General features: G+C 40.2%; 1 protein-coding gene across 2 annotated transcripts in view; it reads left to right on the plus strand.

The window, feature by feature from the left end:
• Nucleotides 1-12,559, plus strand: part of ZFPM2 (zinc finger protein, FOG family member 2) — a gene marked incomplete at both ends in the record, with an annotated part of 365,245 nt that extends 352,686 nt beyond the window's left edge. For both annotated transcript variants that reach the window (XM_081325400.1, XM_081325401.1), the window contains 3 exons: nucleotides 5,758-5,964; nucleotides 7,645-7,869; nucleotides 10,086-12,559. In XM_081325400.1, the coding sequence (XP_081181526.1) occupies nucleotides 5,758-5,964; nucleotides 7,645-7,869; nucleotides 10,086-12,559 (2,906 nt within the window). The remainder of the gene's footprint in view (nucleotides 1-5,757; nucleotides 5,965-7,644; nucleotides 7,870-10,085) is intronic.
• Nucleotides 12,560-15,285: the final 2,726 nt, after the last annotated feature.

Below are 15,285 nucleotides of genomic sequence, written 5' to 3' on the forward strand. Positions count from 1 at the left end.
CAAAGATGGAGCATCAGTGAAATGAAACAGAGGAAAAGAGTACCTCAAAATAGCTTTTTCTTTTGGTAAAAACTGAATGTATCTGTTGTATAGTGAGTTCTTTGGAAGCAGGAAGCAAGACAAGAGGTTTTAACAGGAACATTTCTTTATTGAGGCAAACAGGAATAGAACTGAATCAGAGGCTTCTGCACAGCTACTTATACAGTTGGCCACTAGGCAGTGGCCAATAGGTTTAAAGGAACTCATTCCCGCCCCAAATCATCCACTGATCATCTTGGAGACTGCATGTCTGGCTAGCCAGTGACTGTTACACAGACAACTCAACCTTAAGCAACATTCAAAAGACACGTGAAAACAGTTCAAGTAAAATCCCAATACATTACACCCCTCCCCCCTAGAATGTACACACATTCTTAATATTATTTGAGAATAAAGTCTTGCAAATATGGTGGTGGTCTGCATGACCTTGTAGACTGCCTGGGGGATCCAGACAACTCCCGGTCCACCAGCTTGCCCGCCGGGCTGGGTAGACCAGGACTCAGGAGTTCACGAGAGTCAGATTGACTTGAGTTCCTTTGGCTGGCCATTCCAGGTCAGCCCAGACCAAAGTCCAAAGAAGAAGCAGAGTTAGCACAGCGGCTGTCTTGTTTGAGTTGACTTTTCCCATCAGGGGATCCATGTTGCACTCCCGGGCTTTGCCCATCTAGGACCAGCTCCCTGTAATGCTGACTGGTTGAGTCCTCAGAGTGTGTGAACTGCCCTGCTGGGCTGCCGGTTTCTGGCTCTATTTGTGGACCTGCCCTGAGGTCCTCGCTTAGTGGCTATTCTGCAAAACGCTTCCACAGCTGATCAATATGGCGGTGAACGACTCCCCCCCCCATCCAGAGCCACCTTGTAGGACAGAGGTCCTACATTTTGACAATTTTACTTGGCACCCACAGGTTCCCATGCCCATAGTTTCGGACCCACACCCCATCACCCACTTGCAACCCTCTTGGAGCCTTTGGGTGAGAGATGTCTGCTGCCACCCGGTCAGGATGCAACCAGTCCAACTTTGATGGACATGATTGAAATGGACACGCTGAACCCATGTCCAGTTCCATCCTGCAAGGAATGCCTTGCAGCTCGACTTGAAGCTGAAGTTTGGGCTTAAGGGGACAGCGAGCTCCCGTGGGGCAAACACTCCAACGGCTGGAGCAAAACCCTACATTATGCTGCCCTGGGGCTCCAGTACCTCTCCTGATCGGAACATCCGATTGGCGGTCCTTCTGACGACCTCTGCAGACTGACGCCATGTGGCTGGTCTTCCCGTAGGCCCAACCGTAGGCCACAACCCAAACACCCAGGGAAGGGAACTGCCTTGTAAGGAGTCTTCAGTTCCTTGTTGTGGTGCTGTTGGATCTTGTCAACTTTGTGGTCGGAGTCGACGTCTTCTGGAAGTTCAGCATCCTCCTGGTGGATGGCTTCCTCATGCTGAGTGCTTTTGGTGGGCCACATGGCCTTCATGGCTCTGCCGGCAGCTTTGTCTGCCATGACTTCTTTTAAGGCTTCCTGGAGTGAGAGAGTTTCTTTTGAAAAAAGTTTCTGTTGCAGCTCTCTGCTCCGTAGTCCACAGATGAGTCGGTCTTGAAGTCTTTCTTCCAAGTCCAAAAATTGGCACAGGCGCGAAGCTTGTCTCAATGCCGCAATGAATTCCGTGGCTGTCTCTCCGGGTTGTTGAACTCTTTGTTCGAGACGTGCCTCCATGCGATCACCGACAGCTTGGGCTGGAAATGGTCGCCAAGTCATTTCTTCAGGTCCGCAAAAGTAACGGACTCCAGCTGCGCCAGTGCGACTAAATTCTCCGCGATGTCGAATGTTGCAGGCCCGCAGACATAGAGGAGTGTTGCGGCCTTCAGGCTGTCTTTGGCAACTTGGTTGGCACGGAGGTAGTTTTCTACTCTTGAGATGTAGGATGACCATCTCTCTGGGTGAGTAACATTAAATTTCTCAAGCTTTCCGACTTTTGCCATCTTCGGGAAGTCTTCGCGGCTCGGGTCTCTCTTTGCCTCATCCTGCTCCTTCTGTAGGCCCACAGGTTGGAGTGGTCGCTAGTGTGGCTTGTTAGGCCGACCGAGGGGGGGGAACGCATTCCCTGCCAGGCGCTTTGCTGGCCTCATCCCCTAGTGACTTTCAGCTCTTCCGAAGAAGCAGGATCCCACCCTTGTCGCCAGTGTTGTGTAGTGTGTTCTTTGGAAGCAGGAAGCAAGACAAACAGGAACAGAACTGAATCAGAGGCTTCTGCGCAGTTACTTATATGGTTGGCCACTAGGTGGCAGCCAATAGGTTTAAAGGAATCCATTCTTGCCCCAAATCATCCAATGATCTTGGAGACTGCATGTCTGGCTAACCAGCTACCGTTACACAGACAACTCAATTGAGCAACCTTAAGCAACATTCAAAAGATACGTGAAAACAGTTCAAGTAAAATCCCAAGACATTACACCATCTGTTATTGTTCAAATGAGGATAGCTAAGTATCCTTTCTAAAGAAAAGAAGTTCCATCTTTCCACTTCATTTAGCTGTTCTTTCTCACCTGCACCTCCTACTTGCTGTAGAAAACAAGAATTTATTTTTTCCCTCAGGAGAAACAGGTACCTGAATAATGGCACCATTAAGATGGGGATCAAAGTGAGTATTTCCTCCTTCATGACTTTAGACCAGCAGTACACAGGTTTGTTTGTTTTTTCAGGCTAAAGCTCCTTTGTGATGGTAAGATGGGATGTGGGAAGAACAGGCTGTACATGAATAAGTTCAATTTACTTACATCTATTTTATCTTTTTTACTGCTTCTTACTTCACTCAATATTAGAAGTTGGAGTATGCAGGGTTCAATCTACAATCATGCACCCATGCTTTCGTCAGTTTAAAGGCGCTACCAATGTGTACTGTGTGTTAGCCACATTAGTCAATGTTTTATTTCACAAATAGTAGTTTGGCTCAGAAAGAAACAGGGAGGAATCGAATCATTGAGCTGAAAGGCATCTTGAAGGTCTTCTAGTCCAACCCCTTGCCCAAGGCAGGAGTCCTTATACCATTCCAGACAAATGGTTGTCCAACCTTTTTTTGAAAACCTCCAGCAATTGAAGCACCCACAACTCCAGGAGGCAAGCTGTTCCACTGTATAATTGTTCTTCAATAAGGAAAGTCCTCCTTAGTTCCAGATTGGATCTCCCTCTGAAAAGCTTCCATTGCTTCTTGTCCTGCTGTCAGGTGCTATGGAGAATAAATCAACCTCTGCTTCCTTCTGACACCCTTCAAGTATTGGAAGACTGTTATCATGTCTCCCCTAAGCCTTCTCTTAATTTGGCTAAACATACCTAGTTCCCTTAGCCATTCATTGCAAGATTTAGCCTCCAGACCCCTTACCATCCTTGTTGCCAGTGCTTTTTTTGTAAAAGAAAAAGGTGCCGGAACTCACACATGCAGTGCTTTTTTTGTAAAAGAAAAAGGTGCCGGAACTCACACAGTCATACAACCCGCCTTGCCTACCCTACAAGGTTCCATCCAAAAAAGGTGCCAGAACTCCGTTCTGAGCGTTCTATGACAAAAAAACCCTGCTTGTTGCTCTTCTCTGCACTCTTTCTAGGGCTTTAGCATGTTTTTGGCATCATAGCTCACAAATTGGGTCAACCCCGAGTTTAAAAAATAGGCTTCAAAATGTAGGTGGACGAGAAGCATTCACCAAGCAAATGAGAGGACTCATCAGGGAAGATCCATACTGTACAAAACATTAGCTTGACAGAAAGTTGGTTTGATAGAAGTTTGTATTTCTTATAGGTCTGGAGATGATAAGGAAGAATATAAAAATAGGGGAAGAAGAAAATTCAGATGTACTGGTATTTTGGGGGGGGTTGTGGGCTGAAGATGCTCATTTTTTGCTAGTGTCAAGGCATATTTCATTAAATAACTGCTTACCTACATTTATCACTAAACTGCACAGGGGTACAGAGATTTGCAGTCTTGTAATAAATACTGTACATTTGATTTGCATGTGAAGTGAAAATGGAAAAACCAAATGCATTACTAGCCAAAAAAGTGAACGCAAAGAAACTTTTCTTTGAAAGACTGGATTATTACCTCCTTTTCTTGGAAATCAGCCTCAAGTTTTCCTTCTCAAACACATTGAAAGTATTATTGCTTTGTTTGCTCATCTTTGAAAGCTAATAGGACTGGATTAATTAATTGTGCAGGATTCCACTAAAACAATGTCCTAATTCTTCTATTTTGCTGTTGTATATCATACCCTGTTCTTATCTCCTCCACCAGATTTTTGCAACAAGTTGTTTTAAAACTGTAATCTCTGAGAAAAGGAAAGGGGGGGAATGAAGTGCAGTTGAAAAGACAGTTATGCTGAAAGATAAACAGCAATATTACTTATCAAATTTGTTATTCATTAGTGTGAATTTTATTTTATTTTCCCAATTAATACACATGCTTGTGCACAGGACACACACTCACAAACACACCTGAAAAGAGGTCGGGGAAAACCTTTTAAAGCATAAACTATGCAACATTATTGCAGTCTTTACTGTTCTGGATAAATATCTAGGTCTGAGACTAAAGATAACACCATATAAGTGCCTAACCTATCTAAACATATTCAATAAATGAGCATTCATTATCATGTTCAAATACATTAGTTCATTACTTCTTACATAGTTAATTTTCTTTTCAATGCATGACATGTGACATTTACAACCCACACTTTGGTATACTTCACTGTTGGAAGAAAATATGTCTTTTTAATTTGAATAGTTCTTTATGAAACAAATCTCAGAGCATATCCCTAAAGGATGTTGGATTGGCTTAGCTGTGGATATAAGGTTGTATTTCATGATGTGAAAAGGTTCTTTTCCCCTCCAGGAGAAAAATGGCCCACAAACCAGAAAAGTATAAAAAGATTGTGTGAAGGAATAAGGACTACATTTTGTTCATTATTATTTCCTTCCTCATTAATACCCCATTGGAATGAATACACACATATTCAATTCTTTCTTTATTTTGAGCACTTTTTATAACCTTTTGTTATTTTGACTCTAATTGATATGTTTTTTTATTATCCTCCTAAACCTTCTCATTGCAACTCGTGTCTTTTAATATTTTAATATTTAAACTTACAGGTGGGTGGGTAGAGAAATATTTTAATTATTGGGTTTTTAAAAAAATTGTTCTTTATGCTGTTTCAGTTTCAAATGTGATATAAACATTAAATACACTTTAAATGAACATATTTAGGAAGCTCATTTGAAAAACAAAGTATAACAAAATAATTAGCTAAATATACATAAGAAAATGAGAACAATCTGCATCCAACCAATATCCATTTTTCATAAGGAAAAAAACGGCATTTGAGGAATATATGCATCATACAGACATTTTAAAAAACATAAGTAATATGAAGTTTTGCTTTTGAAGCTTCCATCTATATTTTCATCAAAGCATTACTCAGGAATGTTATAGGCTATTTCCTTACTGGTGATTTACAGTATAGCATTATCAGCTCAGTGCAATAAAGCCTATCACATCATTATCATCATCATCATCATCATTGTTGTTGTTGTTATTTTGGTACAATAATGTCTGGGTAATTCTGGAAGATGCTGTTAGTTCCTTATGGGGGAAAATAACCATAAAGACAAAGGATTCCCCCCGTAAGTGGGGGGACATGTCGTACAAAATATGACCTGTTTTTGTTTTTGTGTGCTTGTATGCAGGAGGCCAGCTGTGGTGCACAACAACAAAAGTTATTGCGGAGGGAGAAGAGCTAATTGCCTTTGTTGTCGATTTTGACTCAAGGCTGCAAGCTGCCAGTCAGATGACCCTCACTGATGGGATGTATCCCGCTCGACTATTGGATTCAATACAACTGCTCCCTCAACAAGCTGCAATGGCATCCATTTTGCCAACAGCTATTGTGAACAGTGAGTACTGTATTGCAGTTCATTTTAAAAAATAATGTTAATAAAATTAAAGCTGGTGTACTCATAATCTCTAACACTTGTCAGCATTATTTTCAAGTCAGTGGGGATGGAGGAGGGAGATCACAGACTATTTTCTAAACTGCTGGTGAGAGTTTATTTGAAAATAAACCATGGTGTGATTATAGAAATCTAGATGTTGTGGGATGCCTTTTTCCTTGAGATTTTGTTCATTTTAATTCAAGGCAGAATGATTGTTCAGGAGTATTTTAGCATCTCACAACTGAAACGATATTTATTTTTTTAATCCCATTTATATCCTGCCCTTCTCCGAAGACTCAGGGCAGCTTACAATTTAAAGCACAAATCAATGTGCTTAGCAATAGCCTTCATTCTATGTATATGCCTGCTTATTAGGGCTTTCGCCCCCCCCCCCAAGCGGCATTATTACAAAGTCAGCTTATTGCCCCCAACAATCTGGGTCCTCATTTTACCTACCTCGGAAGGATGGAAGGCTGAGTCAACCTTAATATTTTTATAAACAACTTAAAGCAGTGAACATATCTAATGGTCTTTTTTCCTTCTATTTTCCCCACAACCATCATCCTGTGAGGTGAGTTGGGCTGAGAGCGACTGGCCCAAGGTCACCCAGCCAGTTTTTATGCCTAAGGTGGGACTAGACGTGATGATCTTCTACTTTCTAGCCTAATGCTTTAACCACTAAACCAGGGGTTCCCAACCAGGGGTGCTGGCACCCTCTGGGGGTGCAAGACGATATTCCAGGGGGTGCGAAAACTTGGCTTTTCACAATTATAGTGCATGTGCATGATTCTTTGTCGTTATTTAAAACTTTTGTAAGGGGTACGAGTATATAACTCAAGAACTCTGGTATATGTGTGAATGCTGATTCATGAATTTTCTGAGCAATACCTGAGAACAAATATGGCATGAGTTAAATAATAATAATAAAAAAGTACAATTTAACATTTACCCGAAATCCTATATAGGTGTCTATAAAAGTCATTAGAAAGACATGAGTTTGTTTTTATTTTATTTTTCTGTTTAAAAAAGCCACTTCTTCAATTTAATTGGACTCATTGCAGCAGTTGAGCAAACGTTTTAGTTGCATGGGGACCGTTCCTATTCCAGTCCATAACGATATAATTCAGTTGAAAGAAAGAGCCAAGAATGTATGTTTCAACTGCTTCTTCATTTCCAGTATTGTTACATTGATGGAAGGTTGCAAGCAAAATACAACTATATTCACCTGAAATAGCTATAGTAATTTGTGTGATCTATTAACTGTATTATTTATTTTATTATTTATTTATTTATTTTGCACTGGGTAGGCTTAATCCCTAAATTTAACCACCCGGAAAGGGCATGCAGATTTTAAGACTCTGAACTTGTATATACAGCAGATACATCATTTAAAACAAGGAAACAAACAAAACATATATCTAACACCTGGTTTATTTCTGACTTAGAAATATGTCTTGTTTATCAGTTGAGTGCCATGTTGCAATCTTGAAATAAAATGAGTTTTTTTTAAAAAAAAATAACAGAATTCAGAATTGTTCTACTCATGTTGCTATAAGCTATGGCTTATTTGCACTTTCTGTTTATCTATCTATCGGTATCAATTTGCTTCTTATCTATCTATCCTCTGTCTATTTTCTACAGAAGATATATTCCCTTGCAAATCTTGTGGCATCTGGTACCGAAGTGAAAGAAACCTGCAAGCTCATCTCATGTACTACTGCAGTGGCAGGCAAAGAGAAGGTGCTCAGTTATCAGAGGAGAACGAGGAAAGTATTCAACAGATATCTAGCTTCTGCCCTTTTCCACAGTGCACCAAAAGTTTTTCCAACGCAAGGGCTCTGGAAAATCATTTAAATTCTCACAGCGGTAAGTAAAAGAGGTGCTCCCACTGGAATCATCTAACAGTTCAGTCTTAAAGGGAAAAAAGAAGCACCAAAGAAGGCAAACCAGACAGTGAACTTGGTGAATTATATTTTAGGTTGAAGTATGCCCTTTAGAAGGGACGCGGTGGCTCAGTGGGTTAGGACGCTGAGCTTGTCGATCAGAAGGTCGGCAGTTTGGCAGGTCGAATCCCGAGTGCCGCGTAGCAGAGTGAGCGCCTGTTACTCGTCCCAGCTTCTGCCAACCTAGCAGTTCGAAAGCACGTAAAAATGCAAGTAGAAAAATAGGGACCACTACGGTGGGAAGGTAACAGCGTTCCGTGTGCCTTTGGCATCCAGTCATGCCGGCCACATGACCACGGAGACGTCCTCGGACAAGCGCTGGCTCTTCGGCTTTGAAACGGAGATGAGCACCGGCCCCTAAAGTCGGAAACGACTAGCACGCATGTGCGGGGGAACCTTTACCTTTACCTTTACTATGCCCTTTAGTGCCCAGTAAGATGGCAACATCTAGCTGACTGGAACTAATCTTAAACTCTTGAACAGAGTTGAGTGGTGTCTGGTTGGGTGGGGGTAAAAATGTAAAGATGCCAGGCATGGCTTAAGATCAATTCTTTTTTCACATGTGTGTGTGAGACACAGGCTAAAAGGGGCACAATTATATCTATGTTATTAACAATCAAGAAAGAATCAAGGCTAGTAGGTCAGGCTACCATATATAAAACAGAAAACCTCACTCTCCCACACACTGATCTTCTTACCTAATCTGGTAAGAAAACATCTGCAAAGAGGAAAGCAAGTGGAAGGGACACAAAGAACCCAATAGTTACTACCTGGATAGGAAATTTCATGGCAATAGACCAGATAGCAAAGTCAGAAAGTATCCCAGAAATAAGCGATTGCAAACTATTTGTACATGATTACCAAGAAAATGTGTCAGTGAACGAAGGAGCTTGAAAGAGACTCTTTTCTTTCATTGTACCTGCCTACTCTTTCCACATTCTAGTTATAACATCAACATTTAATGAACGGCTGTCCTTTATTTAAAGTAAATGGAAGGTATTATAGATAAAATAGCTCATTCTCGGGCAGTTTGATAGATGAGATGAATGCCAGTTAAATGATAGTTCTGGAAGTGGCCTGCTCAAAGAAAAGCAGTTTGTATAATATATTATAACTGCACATACTGTAGATAGTTATTGGAGATAACCTTGAATTTGATGATTTGTCTGATAAGTGTCGTGGTCACTAAAACTGGGCTATCTGCAAGTACCTAGAGTAACAGATCAGGGAAATTTGGTTCTATGTATCCAGTTAGGACAAAACCTTTCCTGGTTAATTTTAAATTGGCTGCCCTTCATCCTGTAGTGATAATGGGTCCACTATGTCTCTTTGGAATCTGGTGGATTCTAAGTGATTTTCAGATACTTAGGGAACTATGTATTGCCATGGCTGGCTTTACTCTGTAACCACAACAATTGTAGGATGCAGATTTGAAAGTGATCATGACTCATTGACATGATCACTTTCAAATACCATCTCTTAAGAAAAAAAGGTTACTTTTGATGTAGCAAGGCATTGAAGGTGATGAAAGAACTATTGAGACCTTAGTACATTTATCTAGCAAATCCCTAACAATTTTTGCTGTATTTTGTAGGACCATATCCACATTTCATAAGTAGTCTTACTTTGCTGCCCTTCTTACTATCCACTTGTTTACTGTTCAAGTATGGTCTTGAACAGGGGTCTCCAAACTTGGCAACCTTAAGACTTGTGGATTTCAACTCCCAGCATGGCTGGCTGAGGAATTCTGGGAGTTGAAGTCCACAAATCTTAAAGTTGCCAAGTTTGGAGAGCCCCGATCTTGAAGATAGAATTATGGGATAACTATGAAGCTTCTAACATTGGAACATTTCAATTCTTTTATGGCACAATGTGTGCCTTATCAGCTAGAGCAGGGGTAGGCGACCTCAGCTCTTTTATGACTCATGGACTTCAACTCCCAGAATTCCTGAATCAGCTGACTCAGGAATTCTGGGAGTTGAAGTCCATGAGTCATAAAAGAGCCGAGGTTACCTACCCTTGAGCTAGAGTGTTATATTATGATTTCTTGTTTTTTATTCTTTAAATAAAATGTAATGGAATATTCCAGTTCATTTTATATTATGTTATATTATTATTTACTTTTTATGCCTTTTGTAGGAGTAAAAATGGAAGAATTTCTTCCCTCTGGCTCTAGCCTGAAATGTACTGTTTGTAACTATACCGCAGATTCGGTTATCAACTTCCATCAACACCTATTCTCACATCTCACTCAAGCTGCCTTCCGATGCACGCATTGCCACTTTGGCTTCCAGACTCAGAGGGAACTGCTACAGCACCAAGATCTCCACATTACTGGCAACAAACTACAGAGAGAAAGTGATGCTGAGCACTCTCCGAATGCCAGTGAAGAGACTTTGCAGGCCCCTGATAGTTCCCAAAGCCAAAAGACAGTGCAGACAAAGGATGTGAGTTCTGACACTGAGCTTGATAAATGTGAGAAGAAGACTCCTCTTTTCCTTCCAAATCAGAGGCCAGAAACACAGACCACTCCACATAAGCAGAGCTTCTCATACACCAAAATAAAATCTGAGCCATCTAGCCCAAGGCTTGCCTCATCTCCAGTCCAACCTAATCTCGGTCCTTCATTCCCTATGGGTCCTTTTCTTTCTCAGTTTGCTTTCCCCCAGGATATCACAGTGGTTCCACAGGCTTCTGAGATCTTAGCCAAGATGTCTGAGCTGGTTCATCGAAGACTGAGGCATGGAAGTAACAGTTACCCTCCGGTCATTTACAGTCCACTGATGCCAAAAGGAGCTACCTGTTTTGAGTGTAACATCACATTCAACAATCTAGATAACTATTTAGTTCATAAGAAGCACTACTGCAACAGTCGATGGCAACAAATGGCGAAGTCACCAGATTTTGGCAGTGTTTCAGAAAAAATGCCTGAGGCTGTGAGTCCTGGCAGTGGGCAAAATGCAATCAGCATTTTGAGTGCAACTGCTCACACTTCAGATCCTGAGAATCAACTTCTTCAGGCGTCTTGTATCAATTCTTCTACTGTCCTTGATATCATTGGGACAAACAGTAAGGGTCATGACAAAGACTTTTCATCACAAGTGAAGAAGCTGTCAAATACTGTCAATAGTGATGATAAAATGAATGGGAAGCCTTCTGATGGCAAGAACTCAACCTCTACATCTTTAATAGAAAGCGAAAGTGATCCCAACAAAACTACATGTGAAGCCTGCAATATTACTTTCAGTAGGCATGAAACATACATGGTCCACAAGCAATATTACTGTGCCACTCGCCATGATCCCCCACTTAAAAGATCAGCTTCAAATAAAGTGCCCGCCATGCAGAGAACAATGCGTACACGCAAACGAAGGAAGATGTATGAGATGTGTCTACCAGAGCAAGAGCAAAGGCCACAGCTGGTCCAGCAACGCTTCCTTGAAGTAACTAATCTTGTCAACCCTTGCACATCTTCTCAAGAACCAACAGATAGCCTTGGAGAGTGCTACCACCCACGCTGTGATATCTTTCCAGGAATAGTTTCAAAACATTTAGAAACATCACTGTCTATTCATAAATGCACCCCAATTTCAAAATGTGACACGCAACATTCCACAATTTCCTGCTTGGAAATGGATGTCCCTATTGATCTCAGCAAAAAATGTTTGCCCCAGTCTGACAGGACATCCACTTCCCCAAAAAGGCTGCTGGACTATCATGAATGCACTGTATGCAAGATCAGTTTCAACAAGGTAGAAAATTACTTGGCGCATAAGCAGAATTTTTGTCCCGTCACTGTGCACCAACAGAATGAAATGGGACATCTTGATAGCAAAGTATTTCAAAATCCAGAAAGTGAACGGAACAGCCCTGAGGTCAGTTATGACCGAAACATTATCAAATGTGAGAAAAATGGAAACTCAAAACAGGCTTCTCCCAATGGAAACTTGTTTTCTACGCACTTAGCAACCCTTCAAGGACTTAAGGTCTTTAATGAAGCCACCCAACTTATAGCTACAAAAGAAGAAAACAAACATTTTCTTCCTCAATGCCTTTACCCAGGAGCAATAAAGAAAGCTAAAGGAGCAGACCAGCTTTCTCCATATTATGGAATAAAGCCAACTGATTATATTTCTAGTTCTTTTGCTGTTCACCACAATGATGTAGATCAAAGTACAGCTGCAGAAGGTGATTCGCTGAAGGGCCAGACGCCATCCAATGGGTGCCCTGTTCAGAAAAAAGAATCTCTGCCCCTCTTGCCAAAAAACAGAGGGATGGTTATCATTAATGGTGGACTAAAACAGGAGGAAAGGCCTGCAGGAAACCCACAGCAAGAGAACATTTCCCAGACTACCCAACAGCATGAAGATGGACACAAATCACCATCTTGGGTCTCGGATAATAACTTAGCTGCCAATGAAAATGTCTCGCCAACCATTCCAGCAGCAGAAGAACAATTGTCTAGTATAGCAAAAGGGGTGAACGGTTCTACTCAGGCCCCTAGCAGTGGAAAATACTGCCGGCTGTGTGATATCCAGTTCAACAACCTATCAAACTTTATAACTCATAAGAAGTTTTATTGCTCATCCCATGCAGCAGAACATGTCAAATGAAAATGGCTGTCCCCCCATTTGGTATCTGTGTTTAGTATACAGTATCGTTCCATACAAGTCTGAAAGAGAGCTGTTTGTATGACTTCTGGACAATCAGGAGTTAGTTCATTATTGCTGAGTTGAAGAACTTAAAAGATGTACTTCCATTACAGTTCATTAGTAAAGTGTATTCTTGGTGCCATTTTCAAAACTATTTATTTATTTTACCAGCAGTGTTCATAGCTGTAGTTATTTTTAATTTAAAGAAAAAAACTTTATATTAAAGTCATTTGTAATGTTATTGTATAATTGTGTAGCACATATGGTTTGCACTGTATAGTAGATTTTAAAGAAAATAGTCACAAACTCTACAAAAAAGGCATTTTAGAAATAGCTTCAAAAGCACCTGTGTATCCTATTTTTCCTTATATGCTATTGCAGATATGTGTAGATGCTAAAATATAATTTGCAAAAGGTTTCAACTATGCTGTAAAGTTTGCCTTAAAATTTCGATTTTTTAAAGAATTTGGCTCAGTTTGCACTTTATATTTTAGCAGATACAGTACCTTAGTCACTAGGCTTTGCATTTGTATGTAGCGGTATGTTTGTCTACTTTCTTACCCGAAATGTCTGTTAAAATGAAGATGGCATTTTTTTCCTTGTATAGTCCTTGTATTTTCTTTCACTGATGCATCTCTGTCTCAATTTTTAAACATTTGCTGTTAAATGCAATACTTTATAAAGAATGAACAAAATTACTGGAAGCAGTATTGTAAGTAATGAGGTCATATCTATCCATTTTATCTTTTGAAAGGCACAGTCAAAAGGAATTTCTTAGCTCAATGCTGCAAGTATGAATCTAATTCATTTATAAGATATATTTAAATATAACAGTAGCAATACTGCAACTGGTGATCACAGAGATAATGTTCTACTTCTGATAGAAATAATTTCTCAACAAATGTTGTTACTATGCATGTATATGGATGGAATAAAATTCCAGATCATCAGACTGGTCAGGCAGTAATTTATTCATTTAAAAAAGCTTATCAGGCTCAATAAAGTAAGTGGCTGGTTGTGAGCTAATCTAATATTGTATGCTCTTCAGTTAATATAAGTGTCCTAAAAATGCCATGCAAAAATGGGTACCCACAGTTTAGAACTGTTGGAGCAAGGAAGAGCTAAGAGAAGTCATGACCCATCACATGTTCCTTCCATTCCTCAGTAGAGAATTGCTGTATCTTATTGACTTGACTTCCAGTTTCAACCCTGCTTCTAGAAGACAGTTGTAACACTGGTGCCACTATACAGTATACTGGGTTCTGCATTGGCCTTTCTAGAATATCACCGTAAATCAGTACAATAGCTATGTTTCATTGACTTGCCAGAAATAACCCATGCAAAGCTGAACACAAATTAGGACAACTAATCAAGGCCAAGCATGTACTATGACATCTGGATCTCATCTTAAACTCACTTGAGGGGTTAAAGACTGGTAGAGAATAATGGGATAGCTCCATAGTCTAGAGCTGGCTCAGACTTACCCCATCATGACTGGTCCTTAATGTGCTTATGGATAGAGAGTAAAAGAAAGGTCAGCAGCTTTTTTGAAGTCCTGAACCAAAGTCCCGCTTGTAAGATGAGCACCTTCTTGTACTGAACACTACCATACCATTAGTGGATGCCCTCTTTGGTGCCTGCCCTCTGGAATGTTTCTATTTATTTTAATTTGTGTCCTAGATTATAAAGAATTTTTAAAAATGGCATGTTGCCCAATCTAGCATCACCTTTATTTTCAAAAATGTCTCTTGGATCTTCATTCTTAGTTGAATGCTTTGTGTGAAAATATGGCATCTCCCTAGAAAAAGAGATAAGTTACCAAGCATCACTCTTAGATGATATAGCAAAATGTTTCATGGACTAGATGAAGCCCAGAGTAAGTCACTGAAACTCCACTTAAGTCCTTAAATCTTATTGTAAATGATTATCAGCTGAATACCTGTAAACATATAACATGTCCTTGAAAAAAGTTATTATTTCTATCAAGGTGAGACTTGGTGTCTTTGACAGAGTTGAGGGAAGACTATTTTGTTCTAGAAGACAGCAGTTTGCATTCTGGCCAATGTTCTGTATCATGATGGTTTCACCCATCATGATAGCTATAAGCATGTCCCTCTGGTGGCACACATCAAGAAGTTCACAACAAGCAAGCCTTCAATTCAGTTGTACTTGTACCCTGTTGGAAACAAGCAAGCATACATGATATGAGAGTGAATTTTCCTACCCACAGAGAAAAACACCCTGATATCAGATCTGTTCATAACCAAGACTAAAACAGTTGAAAACCAAACTTACCCCCATGAATCATTTGAGTAATTAAAAACAAAGATACAAAAATTCAGTTCCAACATCAATAAAGACTTTGTTGAACAACGATTGGTGTCTTAGCTTTCCTACAATAAATGTCATTAATCAGAAGTTCTTGGATTCTTTTGTACCTGTTTAATTGGTTCAGGCCAGCCTGCTAGGAAGAAGACGAAACACACTAGTTAATTTCAATGTCATTACTGTTTTGAAGTTTATAGTATATGAAATGCAGGAAAGTCAAATCAATAACAATGTAGCTCAAGGACAGAAAATAAACCTTGGAATTCTATATTATCTCTACTCAATTCTCAGCTGCTCATTGCCGTTGAACTTAAAGGACTACAACTCTATTCCAGATCAGCTGCTTGAATGATCACTCT

This window comes from Vipera berus (genome assembly GCF_964194415.1).
Source record: "Vipera berus genome assembly, chromosome: 3".
NCBI classification, from domain to species: Eukaryota; Metazoa; Chordata; class Lepidosauria; order Squamata; family Viperidae; genus Vipera; species Vipera berus.